Source organism: Hyalella azteca, unplaced genomic scaffold, assembly GCF_000764305.2.
Source record: "Hyalella azteca isolate HAZT.00-mixed unplaced genomic scaffold, Hazt_2.0.2 contig502, whole genome shotgun sequence".
Taxonomy (NCBI): domain Eukaryota; kingdom Metazoa; phylum Arthropoda; class Malacostraca; order Amphipoda; family Hyalellidae; genus Hyalella; species Hyalella azteca.
The window spans coordinates 75,840-93,970 of record NW_025930849.1 but is presented as its reverse complement, the minus strand read 5'-3'; the positions used below and the strand labels follow the sequence as shown (position 1 = coordinate 93,970).

General features: G+C 42.9%; 1 protein-coding gene across 1 annotated transcript in view; it reads left to right on the top strand.

Moving 5' to 3' along the window:
* Positions 1-17,407, top strand: part of LOC108678702 (putative fatty acyl-CoA reductase CG5065) — a 38,917-nt gene extending 21,510 nt beyond the window's left edge. The window contains exons 3-9 of the mRNA XM_018167161.2: positions 8,781-9,641; positions 9,868-10,073; positions 15,016-15,264; positions 15,688-15,833; positions 16,015-16,124; positions 16,506-16,698; positions 17,158-17,407. Of these exons, the coding sequence (XP_018022650.2) occupies positions 8,781-9,641; positions 9,868-10,073; positions 15,016-15,264; positions 15,688-15,833; positions 16,015-16,124; positions 16,506-16,698; positions 17,158-17,407 (2,015 nt within the window). The remainder of the gene's footprint in view (positions 1-8,780; positions 9,642-9,867; positions 10,074-15,015; positions 15,265-15,687; positions 15,834-16,014; positions 16,125-16,505; positions 16,699-17,157) is intronic.
* The last annotated feature ends 724 nt before the right edge of the window (positions 17,408-18,131 follow it).

Below are 18,131 nucleotides of genomic sequence, written 5' to 3'. Positions count from 1 at the left end.
CTCTCCTGTGAAACGTTCTACTTTCGGCGGTCGCAGCCGGCGATTCATCAACAGTGTAGGCACGCGTGCTTGCTGTTGAATCATACACTTGTTTCCAGGGTATTGAGTTCACCCATGGCTTCCGCATTCATTAGTATGACATGGAGTTCATTTTGTCCCTTCACCCATGCCCTGTCATTCCGTAGTTGCGACAATCCCGTTACGTGTACCAGGGAGCAACTGCAATTAAAATGAACTTTCGCTTCGAAGATCGGTTCAAATGTCAATTTTATCTAGTCAAAGTAGTAGTTCTATTGCTAAAAATATGCAATAGAATCTAGGCTGCAATAGAAAGGATAATCGAAAGAAAGTAAGTGCAGATGACCTAAATTTTGCGTGAGGAAATCTTCAATTATTGGGTACTGTCACAATGGTATATAGGTGTTCTAAATATATATAGGTGTTCTTCTGAACATTTTTGGTGCCAGTCAGTTCGATTTCGAACAAATTGCCTTAATTTACTTATATGGGTCATTCCTGGTCAAGTGTACCAGGGTTCCTCACCTAACCTTAACCAATTTTGATGAAAATTAAGATATAGGTTGTTTTTTATTCCAAGCCAACTTTGCTTAAATTTCTGCTAAAAAAATTGAAAATTTTTCTATTAGGGATCCTCTCGCAAGAAAAGTTGATGAGAATGAACCTGATCACGCGGCGTACAATTTCAAACTTCAGATCACTGTTGTGCATATTTATTATTTATTTTTTCTAGCCACTGATTTGAAAATGAGGTGTCAATAGAACTTGGAGAGGTGCTCTTAAAAAATTTAGTTGTAATAGTTTACTCTTTATAATTTTTGTATAGAATAAGGTCAAAATTGGCCAAGGAAAGGAAAAAACGGAAAACTACAAGTTTATTGACCTGCAAATCAGTGGGAATTTCGTAATAGCCCAGTTTCTGGTACAGTCCATTACCCACATATGTAACATTGTATACGCAAAATATTGGCTGATGATTTGTTTTTGAGTGTATATCATCTAAACTTGCTCATAGAAGCCTCGGAGCCATTTTTATACATGTTTATACACCAAGATGGAAAAAAGCGGAAATGAAAATATTTTGAACAAACTGCATTCGTTAGAAACAGAAAATGATGTCTTATGACCTAAGTTAATTCCGAGAATGTGTTTTGTTTTTTAGAAGCACCCCCTCAAGTTCTATAGACACCTCATTTTCAAATAAGTGGCTAGAAAAAACAAATAATAAATATACACAACAGTGATCTGAAGTTTGAGTGAACAATGATCTGAAGTCTGAAGTTGTACGTCGCGTGTTCGGGTTCACTTTCACCGCCTCTCCTCTGAGGATCCCTAATTAATTTTTTTTTGCATATTTTGAGTTGAAATTTAGACCAAGTTGGCTTGAAATATGACAACCTATGTGTTAAATTTCATCTAAACTGGTGATGATTAGGTGGGGATGATTTTCAAAATTGGCACATAAATAAATGCACTTGACATAGAATGTCCGATATTTAGTTTATTAAGCATGTTTGAACTCGGAAGAGGAATAAATTCTTGAATCGGGAACTTGTGGCCTACGCAATAGTATTTGACCGATAAGGCTTGTCATAGTATAGTTACTCACTTGAAGAAAGCTATATATATGATGAACTTAATTATAATGTCTTGAAATTTACTTCTGTGTGTGTGCGCGCCGAAAATTATTATATCGTGGAGGTGCCATCTATTCAGCTGCAGCATTGTTGTGTAGGCATAAAGGTTAGAGAGACTGACAGCAATACTGGGCTGGGCGGCATGGCCTAGGTTTTCATTGAAGTTTTTTGTTACAACTGATCGGGATTGACTTGACCACTGCAGGGATAGTATTCATAGAATAAGCACTCCCTGCCAGCCCGCTAGACGAACCAGATCTGATATTGAAGAGTCAAACATTATTGAACCTTAAAATTTAACCCGTGCTCTATCTTAGACGACGAAATAATCGGAACCATGCAGGCAAACACGTAAATTTCCGATGCTACCTAAGAATTGTATGATAATAAAATATGTCTGGTTCAAATATTTATCTTCAAATCCAATGTTTGGAAAGCACTATCACAAATCACACGAACAAGCTGGTGTAATGGTGTGTGTCAACCTACCGACAATGACATTTGTCAACAAACGCATCTGTGGAAAAATCCTTCACTCGACGCTCGCTTGTCCACTCAAATACTAGAAATGCGTTAAACAAATGTAAGAACAGAAAAATTGTTGTTCATCCCATACAACCTTAACCTGACTGATGACCTGATGGATTACCTCACATCCAACATTGCTTCTAGCTCAATAAATCATCTTGACTTTCTCATCCATTATGGACTATTTTGGTAACTTGCTATATATAATGACAATGGCAACGATACATCAAGTATTGTTTCACTAACAAGGGTAGATTTCAGCAGCGATATTGATTCGTCTAGGTGACCAAAGAATTTGGTACATATTATATAACCTATTCTTACACTTCTGATGTGGCCAATAGTGAATATTCAGTCACTTCTTCGATGATAACATACCAGATAATGCCCGGAACAAACAGCGTAAAGAAGTGTAAATAAATTAAAATCCTTTCATTCATATGAGGAAAAACGATTAAATTGATTTCTTTCTGCCTATCATCCGATGTTTCGTACACTCCAGCCTCCCTTGGTGCACTCCAGCCTCCCCTGCTGCACTCCAGCCTCCCCTGCTGCACTCCAGCTTCCCCTGCTGCACTCCAGCCTCCCCTGCTACACTCCAGCCTCCCCTGCTGCTGATGTTCCATTGTCGCGATGTTCCATTGTCGTGATGTTCCAATGTCGTGATATTCTATTATGTTTCGTTGTCGTCATGTTCCGCCGTTGTCATGATGTTCCATTACTGTGGCGTTCCATTTATGTGGTGTTTAAAAGCGAAGGTGTTCCGCTGCTGACATTTCCCATTGTGGTAATGTTAATGTAATGGTAACTGCATTTATTTCACTCGATGAAGCTGCAGTTTCGTCATCTGAAGCAAATGCGAATGCCCATGAGCGTTATCGCCCTTCTGACAAAACCGCGCGTTGACGTTTATGCAGCTGACGAAACTGGACGTTATTTTATAGCTGTTGCTGAAAATATTGCAGTTTAAACTCTTATTTGCAGCCGATGAAGTGCGCTGCTTATTTTCAAAATGTTTGCTGCAGTAGATGAAATTTGCTGTGTATTGTAATATAACTTGCAGCAGTTGGAGTAGTGTCGTAATTTTATACTAGGGTTTAGCGTTTGTGTGAATTTTTTAGAAAAATTTACTGCAAACAGTTTATCCAAGTTCATACGCTTTACTGACCACTTTGTATGCTCATATCGCCGATCTCCAAGAACCTTGCTTCATTTAGATGAGCTCGTTTCTCATGAATGTTTCATATTTAAGATAATTATTTATTGCAGATTTTTTGCCTTGAGCCATATCCTCGTTTCAAACTGTGAACGTGTGCGGCCGTAGCCTCGTCGGAGCTAAATCCTGGATAGACTACTTCCATATAATCATTTTGCAGTCCAAGTAGTCGGCCTTGTCTTGTCCTACAAGAACTAAGGACGTTACATGCACGGCGTCCACGATTTGGTTCGTAAGGCAGGGGCTGTCACGTGGGCCATCGTTAAGCGGGCCTACGTGAGCAAGGCAGCGTACATTTATTTTCCCACTCATATGTACTTGCCGGACGACCGTCGCATCCGCAGTTATGATCCTGACTTCACGCTCGTCTGACCGCTGGAGTTGTGTGAGCGGCTGATGCCGATAACCTGGAGTTGTGTGAGCGGCTGATGCCGATAACCTGGAGTTGTGCACTCCAGCCTCCCCTGCTGCACTCCAGCCTCTCCTGCTACACTCCAGCCTCCCCTGCTACACTCCAGCCTCCCCTGCTACACTCCAGCCTCCCCTGCTGCACTCCAGCCTCTCCTGCTGCACTCCAGCCTCTCCTGCTGCACTCCAGCCTCCCCTGCCATACAGGCCGATGACCCGCACCTGACGGTCATCTCAGCCTTGGGTTTTGGATCGCTTTCACGGTTTACATAAGTTGTGTCATCGGCTTTTTGCGCGCTCGTATCATTGGAATAAGGTCTACACTACAGACAGCAAATTACCCACGACGTCGTTCACTAGAGTCAAACCCACGCTATCGTTATTTACGGGGAGAACTGTAGATATTGCCACTGCTCCATTCAGTTTTTTCGTATTGTTGCATTGTTCAATTTTTTCGTCAATGATTCTTTCAAATATTAATACAATTCAACTTCAAAAAATCATCGGTGAATATACAATCCGAAGAGATTGTTGCAGTGTGTATATATTGAAATAACTTGTTAATTGTTACAATCCTGATTTTATTTCAGTTGGGTACTATGAAACTTTGCGGATAAAAGGTTGAGTGTCGATAACTCCCGCGTCTCGTCTGTTTCTGGATACCGAAAATTGTTAACTCCTTCCGCTTTGTCAATTTACCTCACTAACCACTTGCTTGTTTGTATAATTGCGATTTTGAACATGTGGTTGCGTTGGGCATTGAACTGCAACCTTACTGTGCGTGTCGTGCGTAGGTTCCCGTGCGTGTCGGTCCTGTCCATTCTTCTGGGCACGGCTACGTGATGATATGTTGGCCTTGCCCAGCTCACGTAGGCACGTTACTTATGTGGCGGCGTCTCGTCGGTTTTACCCAATTTTTTCATGGCTAAAGACTGAAGGCCCTGAGGTGTGGGCTGGGATGGTTGCTGCGAACCAGGATTGCTGTCATCTTTGTTCACACGAGCACCTCAGCACCAGGAACGTAATATAATTATTACAACTCCATAAATTTAATATAACTGTTATTATAATTATTGTAACTCTAGTTTCTAAAATTAATTTCATCCTATGCCTAATGTGAGTTTGTCATTGCCTCCTCCGAAATGGAACTTTGTGTTATAATGTAAACTAGTGCTCGCTCGTTTTTGTTACCGCTTATTTAGGAGGTATGTAGCGTTGAGCTTGGAATGACACTGAGAGCCTGTTCTAGAATACTTATAAGTGACGCAACCATTCATACGTCACATAACGACCTCCAGCATCGTTGTTTGAGTCACGCTATTGGGACTGCGTGACGCCCCGTACCTCCTGGTGTAACGACCTGTCACATCGTGACGCGTGTAAATTTCTCCTTACGCAATCATTTTCTCGAATTCATGTCTCTCTGTGATGTGTCTGCACTTAGCCTCGGCCTTGGCATCTCGCAATTGAGGAGACGTCTGGTGCCGGCAGGTCATAAGTGTCAATCTTCGTGATCCTTCAGCGCTGCAGCGAGCGCATTCCTGCATTGACCTGTAAATGTGGACGCCCATACGTAGCGCATATCGTGGACGGATGTACGAGACTCGTGCATGTACGTAGACTGATTTATGTGCACCTTCAGACGTGGACGCTTGTATGTGGACTCAATTACGCGTTGACGAATATACGTCGACTATAATACGTATACAAAATTAGGTGGTCTATGCGTGCGTAAGAATGTACCTACGTACACGTATCGACGTACCCGCACGCACCCATGTATATGTACCTATTTAAGTGACCGACGAGCATTTATTTGCGTGGTTGTCGTCAGCCCCACAGCCCTGGGTTCCCAGCACGTTTTCTTCAGAATTAAATGTTGCATCATATATTGCAATAGTGAGTCCTCGAAGTGAACCTAGACGAATCTTTCAATCACTTGCCATGTTTTTCTTTGATCTTGATCAGGAAACTCCGCACTTCACGCATCATGGGCTATTCTGAATCGAATTTTTTTAATTGTGACTCTCCATAAATTGCATGACCATGTAGCTGATTGCTATGAAAAAGCTTCATTCTATTCTCATATTCGATTAATGCCATTAATCGAATTCTGTTCTTAAACCGCCTAAATGTTATCAACTCTCAATTTTGTTCTTGAGTCGAAATAGTCGAGGTCGGTCTTTTTTCTGTTGTCGCGTCGAAGGAGATAAGGTTAGTTTTTATTCTGTACTCCGTGATTGGTTGAGCCTCAAGCTTTTTTTTCAATAATCTGAATAGATGTATATTGGATTCAAGACCTAAAAAGTTACTTGATTAAGCACAGCCCAGTGAGTGAAGGCTGAGGAATTTAAAGTTAAGCTTCAAATAGACATAGCGTTTACTGTTACAATATTGATATATATTATATACTATACAATATTGTGGATTGTAAATATTACAATCCACAATAATTCAGTAATTCAATGGATAATATGCCGTAGCAGCAACCGTTATTAGGCACCTAAAAAATGCAAACACCTGATCGGATGCAAAATTGGCTTGCTTGGTCGCCGACGGCGTCCGTCAGGCTCGGGAGACGACGGTGCAGCTCTTGGACTGCCGATAATAGCTGCAGTGCGCTGTGCAGAACTCTGGGTGATGTGAAGGACCAGCTGTTGCCACTTGTCAGGGGTGCAGATCCCTTTGCATGCCTGGTTTGAACGAGAATTTAGACCGTGTAGGTTCGTGATATATTTGAGTTTTTGAATCCCATATTAGGTTTTTGAGTGTTACCAAGATTTAAGCAGTGCGGAGTGTAGGAAGAAAGGGCGGCATCTAGCTGCTCCTAGGCGCTTTGCAGTTCGCGTCACGAACAAGTTTAATTGAGCGAATATAAGCTACGAATTTCCGTCGAACGAGAAGTTTATAGTGACGTAGAAATGACGTCCGTACGCGACTGACGTTACGGACCATCGCGTTACGAGGAGTCAACGTCACAACCAAGTTCGATTGATTGACGTAGCGCCGTAGCAGATGAACGTGACCATCATCAGTGAGTTGGTTGAGCGAGGAGATGGTACTCGGACTTTTCAACATAGCATTAGCATAATAACCAAGTTAGATGGCCATGGAGAGGATAAGCGCTGACCGCTGCTGTGCTCCTTACGTTGAGGTTACGCTATTTAATTTCCTGGCCTATTAAAGTGGAAGCTAAAGCCCGGCATTACGGAAACGATGTATATTGTTGACGTTTGCTGTTGATTGAAACGATGTCTCTCTCTCTACGCTGCCCCCTCTATGGTGCCCCCTTTACGCTGCTTCCTTTACCCCGCCTCCTTTACCCCGCCTCCTTTACGCTGCCCCCTCTACGCTGCCCCCTCTCTGCCCCCTCTTCTGTAGCGTGTCAACGAGACCAATGAAGTGCCTGCCCCCAATGCTAGCGACCGCTCACTGTGTCGCGAACTTGTCCAAGCCATGCATAGATGCTCCCTTGACCTGGACTGTATTTATCGCCAGCCTCTTGTTCGCTGCACACGTGTCCAGTTTAACTGTTCTATAGCAATTAATAAGTAACTTTTAATTGATAAGTAACTTTAATTTTAATTAATAAGTAGCTTTAACATTGTGCTCATACTCTACTGTGTGTAATTTGCCATGCGATATAGGTATTTGGATCTTAATTCCTGTAGATTTGCTCGTGAGTGATTATTTATTCGAATTCAGTGTAATTCCGGGGACCGATCCCGTTTTCCTGTGTATTTATGATGCGGTTCATACAATTTGTAAGATGATGGAGTAGTGTGACTGGGGCGGATAATCTTTTCTCAGTAATCATTTCTCTTACGAATGACGGGTCTCACCTTGAGATGTAATGCGTTGCTTCTAGAAAATGAAAGGTTGACAAAAGCCCCTACTGCATCATGAGTAAGTGGCCATGAGAAGAAAAGGTGCTCGGTCTGCAGTCGACTCAGGTTGTCGATAGTTGGTTTAATTATAAGTTGTGAACAGAGCGTTCGGCTTTTAAGCTTGAGCTATTGTTCTTGTCGGTGCCCTGAATTACTTTGAAGCGTTCAGCCGTTATCAAGATGACCACTGCTGATTACAATGAACATTTCACGGCCGGAATTATCTTATCGATCTATATACCTAAACGAAGAGCTCTCGCTCCTTCGTTTTCATTACGATATTTTTTAGCTGGAAAATATCTCTTGTGATTGATAGTCAAACTTCAGTTATTAATGCACTATGCGAGTTTTTCTTTTATGATTATTATTATTTTTGTACTTCCATGTTTTTCATTATTGTTTTCATGTAATATTTTCTCATGTCATTCACTTTGAAGTTATTTGCATGAACAACCGCTTTAGCATTGGAGGCGTGTTAGCATAAAGAGAGCTCTGTAGCTGTGGTCAATACTGCAGCAATAAGTTATCTAGCGACCAGCTGATGTCTGGTATCGAGCTCATGCCGTGTCTGGTATCGTGCAAGCAGTGCCGCGCGTCCTCTGCAATCTGATAAGATATGGACACTCCGGCTGATGAAAGTCTACGAAGGTGGCGGTAGCGGAACCTGCTTTACGTAACGCGACGTCTTGGCTTCAGGTTTACCTAAATAAACACTATGAACGTCCGCAACGTCTTTCATAATCGCAGGGCAAGAATTTAATTTGGATTTCAAATCCTGGCCACGTGAGATCTTTCTGAAATTTTAGCTGACGTTTGTCAGTCGATCATTGGCCTGCCGGTCGTTAGGTTGTCCACAATATTGCTGAAAACGTACGGATGTTTTCTCAACTCGTGATGAGTGCCTCGAGAATTTTAAAATAATTAATCATGTCGATAGTTTAGTGGAGTGTATGACGTGCAAGAAATATTGTGTACTATGTACTTAATTATTCAATCCTCAATTGATAAAAAGTGTGTTTACATTCTTAGCGCTTGACACTCTCCCATGTCTGAAGATGAGATACTTAATGTAATCTGATTTTGCAGGTAACCGGAGAGCAGCGGCTCAACACCAGCTGCCGTCTCCAATTTATTCTGGTCCTTCACTAAACGGGTGTATCGTCGTCGAAAACGGTCATTCAGCTAACGGTTCCTCTGCTGCCGGTCTTTCAGCTAACGGCTCTTCATTTAACGGTCTTTCAGCTAACGGTCCTGCAACGAACGGTAGTTCAGCAATCAGCCCTTCATCTAACGCTCCTGAAACGAACGGTCCTTCAGTAGAAGCCAAGACTTTCAACGGTGTTCCATCAACGTTCTTGTCAGGGGAAAATAATTCTAGAACGTACATCCCGAATGGTGACGTTGTAAACTGTGCTCCTGATGACGGATACTTGTGTCAAACTAACGCCAAAGAAAAAGACTTGCCCTCAATCTCTAAGAAATTCTCTCTTTCAGATTCTGTTCAATTTAGGTCTATAGAAGCTAATTACAGTGACATAAATTCTCCTAACAATAAAGTAGAAATTATCAAATCGTTGCGAGACAAGGATAGTTTACGAAACGGATCATCTGATCTTTTTGCTGTGCAATCTTGTGCTGAGGACATCAACTTGAGCGAGCCTTGTGACCGCGTGTCTAGAAACTGTACTGTTGTTGAGCTCGGCGTAAGTGAAGACAAACCCATCCTGCGCGACTCGTGTTACGGTCAAGTCAACGGAAGCTATTGTGATTTAAAGAAGAGTGATCCCGCTGTAACTTTAAACATGCCTCCTAACACAACGAACGCTCGAGGAGCTGCTGGACCAGCGCCCTCTACCGACGACGTGGGCGCTTCAGCAGCCTCCAACGGCCCGCTCGGCAGCGAGAGCTTGTCGTCTCAGCTCATGCACTCACCACACCATCTCCCACGTGAGACCTTTTTGTTGATTTATTTCTCGAGTTCATACAAAATTGGCTTGTTTTATTTACAGTTTTTCGACTTGAATCATTTCCTCTCGTGGTTCTTCTCAAATGTCCGGACATATATTTTTTGCAATGTCTCTCTGCTGTAAACAATTCTTGAGATCCTTTTACGTTTATTGAAGTTCTTGGCTGTGTTGCCCTGCCTAAAGTTCTCATGACGGTCGCCGTGCAGAGTTCTCATGGAGCGGAGTGGAGTCGGTAGCCGAGTTCTACAGAGGGCGTGCCCTGCTGATCACGGGGGCGACAGGCTTCATGGGGAAGGTGCTGGTTGAGAAGCTCCTGCGTTCCTGTCCCGCCGTCGGAAAAATCTTCCTGCTCATGAGATCGCGCGGCACCAAGGACGTTCAGACGCGCCTTCAAGAGCTACTCAAATCCCAGGTACACATTTTTTTAAACGCTTCCTTCCATTAATGCCATTCATCAAGAGCATGAATATGGCTTGCAATTGTCCAACGTTTCTACCATGTACCGCTGTTACTGTCGCCTAAATTAAGAACTCGAGTTGTAGAAGGTGTAAGTAAAATCTGGTGTAAATCCACATTAAATTCACGCGGAATTATTCCATCATCATTAACACTTCATTGCATTAGTTACAACGTTTATCATTGCGTTGTTAATGGCATTCAAGTACCACTATCATTATAAATAGAAGGCTTTATTTATACATATCTTAGTTCCCTTGATTATTTAAACTTCCCACTTATTCTCCCAGTGAAATTAACCCGAAGTACGCATTCTTCAAAATGGAAGTTATTCTGTTTTTAATAAAGTAACCGACCAGGTTATGCTTAATTGTTGCTCGCTCAAGATCACTAGAAATTAAGGATAGTAAAATAATTTGTGACAATGAAACAACGTTTACTGATACAATAAAGTTTAATGTTACTCGCTTAAAAGCATTGAAAATATATACAAGGTAGAAAAACTATTTGCATCCTTAAACAATGAAGTATTATTAATTTTTTGATGAAGTTCATAGTTGGCGCAAAGAACACATAGCTACATAAGTATATACGCCTGAACACATAGGGAGGAAGACAGGCTGCCAATGAAGTTGGTATTTCGCAATTGATCTGCCTTATCTCGAGGCCTCGATGCAAGTCCAAAGTTTTACCGATAGCTCAGCAATTGTTTTTACTTAGTTTTTTCTCTGGTTGTCTTCGGGCCTCCGGTTGTCCACGGGCCTCCGGTTGTCTTCGGGCCTACGATGGCCCACGGGCCTCCGCTTGTCTTCGGGTCTCTGGTTGTCTTCGGGCCTCCGTTTGTCATCGGGCCTCCAGTTGTCTTCGGGTCTCTGGTTGTCTTCGGGTCTCTGGTTGTCTTCGGGTCTCTGGTTGTCTTCGGGCCTCCAGTTGTCTTCGGGCCTCCGTTTGTCTTCGGGCCTCCGGTTGTCTTCGGGCCTCCGGTTGTCTTCGGGCCTCCGTTTGTCTTCGGGCCTCCGTTTGTCTTCGGGCCTCCGTTTGTCTTCGGGCCTCCATTTTTCTTCGGGTCTCTGGTTGTCTTCGGGCCTCCGGTTGGCCACGGGCTTCCGGTTGGCCACGGGCTTCCGGTTGTCCACGGGCTTCCGGTCTTCGGGCTTCCGGTTGTCCACGTGCCTCTGGTTTTCTTTGGGTCTCCGGTTGTCTTCGGGCCTCCGGATGTCATCGGGCCTCCGGATGTCATCGGGCCTCCGGATGTCATGGGGCCTCCTCACGCCCTCGTTAGGATACTCTTGAAATTGCTGTCTATTATTTCCGTGATGGACATGTACGTGCTCTACTGACGCTGTTAATGGAGTCAAGTGTTCTTCACTGGACGCGTTATCTCCATCTGACGCACTGACCATCTGCTTGGGTTATCTTTTGTGTTCTGTCAGTAAGCTAATGTCCCGGTTTTACTTCATCAAATTTTTTTCGTAATTGTGCTGTGCTTCATTGCTGTCTCGAAAGTTTTGCCGATGCTGTTCTCTTATAACCGTATCTTAATATTCCCATCGTCGATCGATTCGTTGCTCAGCCTTCCTCGTGTAACTTGAATCGTCAACTACAGGAATCTGTCCTAATATTTCTGTCTAGGTTTCCTATTCCTTATTTTACTTAACTGGTCGACGCCGCATGCATAGCAAGCAGAGCGGACAACATAAACAAAGCACGAGCAACAACGATACGAGCGCGACGAACAGCAGGTAGAGATTCTCCACTACTTTGGTTGATCTTTGGTCGAAGAAGTCGCTAGAAATTAGCCGCTATTCTTGCAAGGAAGTCAACTGACTGCTTATATCATGTGTATTTAGCGAATGCAAAGCCGTCCTGATGGTCGTTGTCTCATTAATGGGCTTTATTTATGTCGAAGACTATGTTGCCGCAAGTTTCTATATGCTCGACTGTTCATTGACTTGAGGAATTATATTTGGTGAGGCTATAGTCACGTTGACAAGCAAAAGATGCAGATCGTCTCGCCAGTCCTCCCTCTGAACCAAGCACCAATACGCTGCGCCGGACACAGCCTTATGCACACTTCTCGTGTCAAGTAAATTACCGCTGGCGTCGTACAGTTTCTGAGAAGCTTTTTGTTGATCACTTGCTGAGTTGTTGACTGGAAAATCAACGACATCTCCTGCCTGCTTGTACGTTACGGTTTACGCTCCGCTACTTAGCATCCTCAACGGGAGTTGAACTGATGACCGTATGTACACGTGCTCTTTCAACACGACTTCGTGATTGATTTTCACTGTTTTCAGGTAGCCTTTGAAGCCTTGTATGTTAGAAAGATTCCTTCCCGCTTCACTCATATCCTTCCCTATATAAAACCACGATTCGAGCTGCAGTGACTGCTTTAGTTGCAACGAAACTTCTTGATCGACATCTTCTTGTTTCTCACTGAATTTGTGATCCTTACTCCTTGAATCGGCAATTCTAAGCGCCACATTATCTTCACTAATACCGATAACAAAGGTCAATGGTCCCAGATTTAGGTGAATGGACTGGACACATTCGTCTAGGGTGCGATTCTCAGTGCGGCACAAGACCAGCCTGCCTCCTAGCTGCCTCACGCGCAGCGCTGAGCCTGCCTTACCTGGCAAGGTTACAAGCGTTCCGTCGCTTAGCGACATCGGCTCGTACTCCACCAGTATCGTGATCTCTTCCGGCAGCCGAATTAAACGTTTCACAGCTTGCCCCTTCATATTCATCGTGCCACTGTTCAATCTATGATTCGACGTCTCCACACTGAGTTTGTTATCATTACCAGCGTCATTGTGGGTTTTCCGCTGTTTTTCCCCAATGTTTTCATGAAGGTCCGTTTTACTGAATGTTTCAATGGCCTTATTGGAATCGATTTTCACGTTGTGTTCCTTTTCAATTCCTTTACCATTTGTTTGCTGATTTGTTTCGTGATTTTTGTTCTCATTGGATTTCTCTGGGTGTGAAGTCTGGAGAGATCCGCTGCTCGACTTATCTCCTATTATATCCTAAGTTTTTCTGGCAACCTTTTCATTTGTTGATATGATTTATTTTTCATTTTATTTCTAATGGCTTTTATTGTCTAGTTTATTATTCATTTTATCTATCGGTTACTTATTGCTCTTATCTTTCGCTTTCTTTTTGTTATCATTTTTAGGACTAGTTTTCTTGACTTGAGTCTTCTTGCTACTATATTCGGAGACCTTCACATACTTAGTTTTCTTAACTGCTGCGGACGGTTTTTCCTCGTGGTCTTCAAGAGACGTTGCATGGCACGCATCGCAGGGTATCCTGACGGTGTCATACTCGCTGAGGTATATTGCAGTCTGCCCCTGAGGTGCCGTGCCGCTGCTCACATTCCTGATCAGATCTCTCCAGTAAACGTCTGTCATTACGGGTCTTCCATGCTTCCTATTTTCTTATAGATGATTGGAATTGACCTCTGAAGTCTTGTTATTGCTACTGGAGAAAACGTGATTCATGTGCTGTATTGTCGCGGTCAGGTTGTTAACAGATGTACAGTTGTTTATCACTTCAGCGTCGCTTATTTTCAAAAAAATCTGATTTGCACCAACTCCTACCAAAACATCCGTGTCATAGCCCGTTGCTGCTAACTGCATTTAAATTTTACACTACTTAACTGTTCCATTGTTCTCTTATTAGAGGCCTTGATCTACGACTTGGCTTCTATTTTAACTGTCTTGCTATGAGTTATTGTTCTCTAATTCTTTTTTGTTCCCGCTGACAAACGGCTCAAGTTTCCTGAACAATGCCATAACACTGCCGTCTCTATACGCTAAGAAGAATATCCGATCGCCTTCTTTTCGGCGTACAACGATGCCTCTATCTTTCGGCCGCCATCTTGCGTATAAAAGAAGCTCAACTTGATCATTCCATGTTGAAAGCTGGAGTTTTTCTTGTGGGACTTCGTTATCCATGAATCGCTCGTTATTTTTATATAGAAAATGTTTTTTTCGTTTACTTTCAAGCTCACTTCTCGTTTCCTCGTCGTCATCTGCTTTGTTATGAGTTATTTTTTTCTACAGTTGGCGTAATGGACTTGAATGTTTTTTTAATTTGTGACCACCGTTCAATGAGTGCCGTCCATTTCCATGTTTGGCCATTTATGAATCTCCATCGATTGTCAGGGATAATTTCCTCCAGACTGACATTTCAACTTACGACAAGAATAAGAGGAGGATTACCGTGCAAGCCTTCAGTATTACAGTTCCGTTCATATTTATAGCGTGGCAGTCAAATTCAATATCTAGTTCTCTTTGCTGCTTGGTGCTATGTTATTCCCTGGAATTATTCTGTAGTCGTTAAGAATTCGTTGCGTTGGCGCGACGTTACTGTGGATACTCGTCGATCTTTGCTCGCTGCTCCTATCTATGAATTCGTAAATATGAGTACGTAGTCATGCTACCGACGCATAGTTTTTTAGGCCTGTAATATTGACGGTGATACCGAAGAGTATTATACATTTCATACTTTTGTTGTTTTGCCGTGTTCAGGGGCATATACCTTATATATTCTGTTAACATATTAGCCCAACGTTGCCTGGGATTAATTATCCCGGGAATTCCTAAAATTGAGACGGACCCGTGCAAACCTACATTTTACGATTTACAATTGAATTTATATTTATCCATTTAAGAATCAATTTTTTGATTAAATCCTTTCCTCCCACTTATGAAATGCCAAGTACTACTATTCTAACATCATGAATAAATTTTAATCTCCAGGTAACATCAGACCAAATAAGCATCGTGGATACGCGTCAAATTTTTTTATTTTTGCGGTGACTTCAAACACCACAAAAACTTTAGCAAACATAAAATTATGAACGAATAGCTGAAGGATACATTTTTGTTGTGCAGGTGTTTGACACTGTGCACGCGACGTGTCCCGAGGCTCTGTTGAAGGTGGCTGCTGTTGAAGGAGACATTCTCGAGCCTGGGCTCGGCCTGTCAGAAGCTGACACTCAAATGCTCGTACAGAACGTAAGCGTTGTCTTCCACGCAGCCGCTACAGTAAAGTTCGACGAAGTCATCAAACTCTCCCTCAAGATGAACGTGCTCGGCGTCAAGAGAATAATAGAACTCTGCAAGAAAATGAAGAATCTCGTGGTGGGTGTTCTTCAATAGAATTACCTTATTTTCTCCTTGCTAATCCCTTTGCCATATGTTTGTGGTAAACTTGTTGCATTCGGGAAGGAAACTTCTTGTGGACACTTATTGGCCGATAGACTTTTCTTAAGGCAATAATCTTATTGTTGTATATGATTTTATTTGTCCAGCAATGCTTAAAGTAGCAGTCTCAGTAGCTAACTGTCACTACTTGGTTCTTATTCACTCACAAACAATTCTTGGTTATAGTGTACGTGGTATGACTTGTGCTGTATCCACTGTCCACAGCATAGCCGTAACGATTCTTTATCGTGGCCATATGACTTGTGCTGTATCGTGACCATATGATCGTGGTACGACTTGTGTTGTATCGTCACCATATGATCATGGTATGACTATTCTTGTGTATCACGCTCGTGACAGAGTCTGGTGCACGTGTCGACGGCGTACTGCAACTGTGACCGCAACGAGGTGGAGGAGCTCGTGTATGATCCCCCCAGCGATGCCGAGGCTCTTCTCAAGCTCATCGACCTCATGGACGATGACCTCTTCAATCACCTCACCCCCAAGTCGGTTATATTTCATTCATTATTTATTCTTTCATTTGAATTGCTTCCGCTTCAAACACCTCGCTGAACGACAATTTCGTCATCGTATCTGTTGTGAATAATTATCAAGTCGCCTAAAGGAATAAAACTCGAGTTTTTTTTTAATTCGAATTTTATTTTAACCGACTATCTCGGCCATCAGACTGATTGGGAAGCGGCCGAACACATACACGTTCACCAAGGCGCTGGCGGAGCACGTGCTGGTTACAGAGGCGCGAGATCTGCCCGTGGCCATCGTTCGGCCCAGCATCGGTTGGTATTTTTGTGACGCTGTTCTTCTCTGTAATATTCATTCTGCTTTCTATTTATTTGTATCACATTGCACCGGGACATATCTGTGCATGACGTTCTTGTTGAAATGGACAGTTGTTTCCTGCCGAGATTATTTTCAAGGTTGGATGAGCTCTTGCTGGTCGGTACATGTAAGGCATTTTCATGTATCATTTGATACATGGAAGACATTGGTTGAAATCTTCTCTATTCCTGGTGATTAATTACGCGACGAAAAATGTCTGTTATTACAACACTTGTGACTATTTTTGTACATCGTTGAGTGGATTTGGTTCTCAAATCGTCCACACTACGTCACTGAACTAAAAGCGTTCGATTCCTAACTTGACTTTGTGTTTGCAGTGTCTGCGGCGTGGCGGGAACCCATACCGGGTTGGGTGGACAACCTGAACGGCCCTACAGGTCTGATTGTGGGCGTAGGCAAGGGCATGCTGCGCTCTATCCACTGCCATGGGGAACTTGTCGCCGACCTCATCCCTGTTGACATCCCAATCAACCTGCTCATCGTCACCGCCTGCTACACTGCCATGCGCAGGTACCATCAACTTGCCCTAAGTTCTGCCTCATTGGGCTGTGATATATTTTATTTTTATTTAAATAAACCCGGATGCTCGGCGACGGTATACCATTGGTACCTACGACCACGGTTTCGCCTCCTCAGAAATTCGCTAATCCATGATCGTCTAATTAGCCGTTGCTCCCAAAAAAACTATTTCAAAGTGTAAAACGGCTGCAAATCTCATTAAGTTGTAAGAATTTGTACAAATACTCAAACTGTACAATTGAACAGAAAACATTGCGTGTGTAGACACTTAGCCAGGTCAAGATTTTCTGCAAGATGTTTAATCAAATAAACTTGATTGCGCAGAAGTAAGAGCGAGATCAAGGCCTACAACTAACTGTGTATATAACCACATACAATTGTGTGTGCAGAATTAAGAGCGAGATGAAAGTGTGCAACTGCGTATATAACCACATACAATTGCGTGTGCAGAAGTAAGGGCGAGATGAAGGTGTACAACTGCGTGTCGGGCATGGAGCGTCCAATGAAGTGGCGGGAGATGACAGAGTACGGCATGGTCGCCCTCAAGACCTCAGCAGCGATGACGGACGCTGTGTGGTACCCCAGCCTCAACTTGTCCGACTCGCGACACATCAACGCCATCAGCGTCATCATCCAGCACTGGGCGCCTGCTTATGTTCTCGATGCCATTGCCAGAATCGCAGGGAAGAGACCTATGTGAGTTTTTCATTTCGATCTCTTATATTCACTATGTTTACTGTAGTAGTTCAAAACAAGGAAGATAACTAATATAATCTAAAAAAAGGATGTTTGATGAGTTAGCGAGCGTTGATTCAGCTTTAAAAAAGATCACTTCACCTGAATATGTAATCTCAATGAAAATTACAATGTGTTTTCATCATTTATTCACTTGAACATCTTGGTTTCATTGGTAGTGAAAGTTGCTCCAGTTCATTGGTTGTCACTGAAAAGTCGGTGTAAAAGAGTTCTCAAAATATGCTCATGTGCAATATTAATATTTATCAGGTGAGTATGACAGTTTCCTTCATCAAGAAAAAAGTTTCATATTACAACGATTACTTCATAGCCTGTAATGAGGTTGTTGAAATCTATTTTTATTATTATTTTTTTACCTTGCTCCATGTATGTTTGGGAATCACGCAAAGCATGTTGTACATTTCTCCTCGAGGTCTGCGTCGTATTCACTAGGTAATTATTTTGACAGCATGGTGCGGGTGGCACAGAAGCTGGACCGTGCAGCCTCATGTTTGGAGTACTTCACCACGCACGAATGGCGCTTCCTCAGCAACAACGTTCAAGAGCTCTGGAGTCAGCTGCCACCGGCTGACAAGCAGGTTGGCGCCCCGTAGCTTTTTATTAACAACCCCATTGTTCTGAGTAATGATTCTAATGAACGACTGTGCTGTGATGATGAATTGCGAATC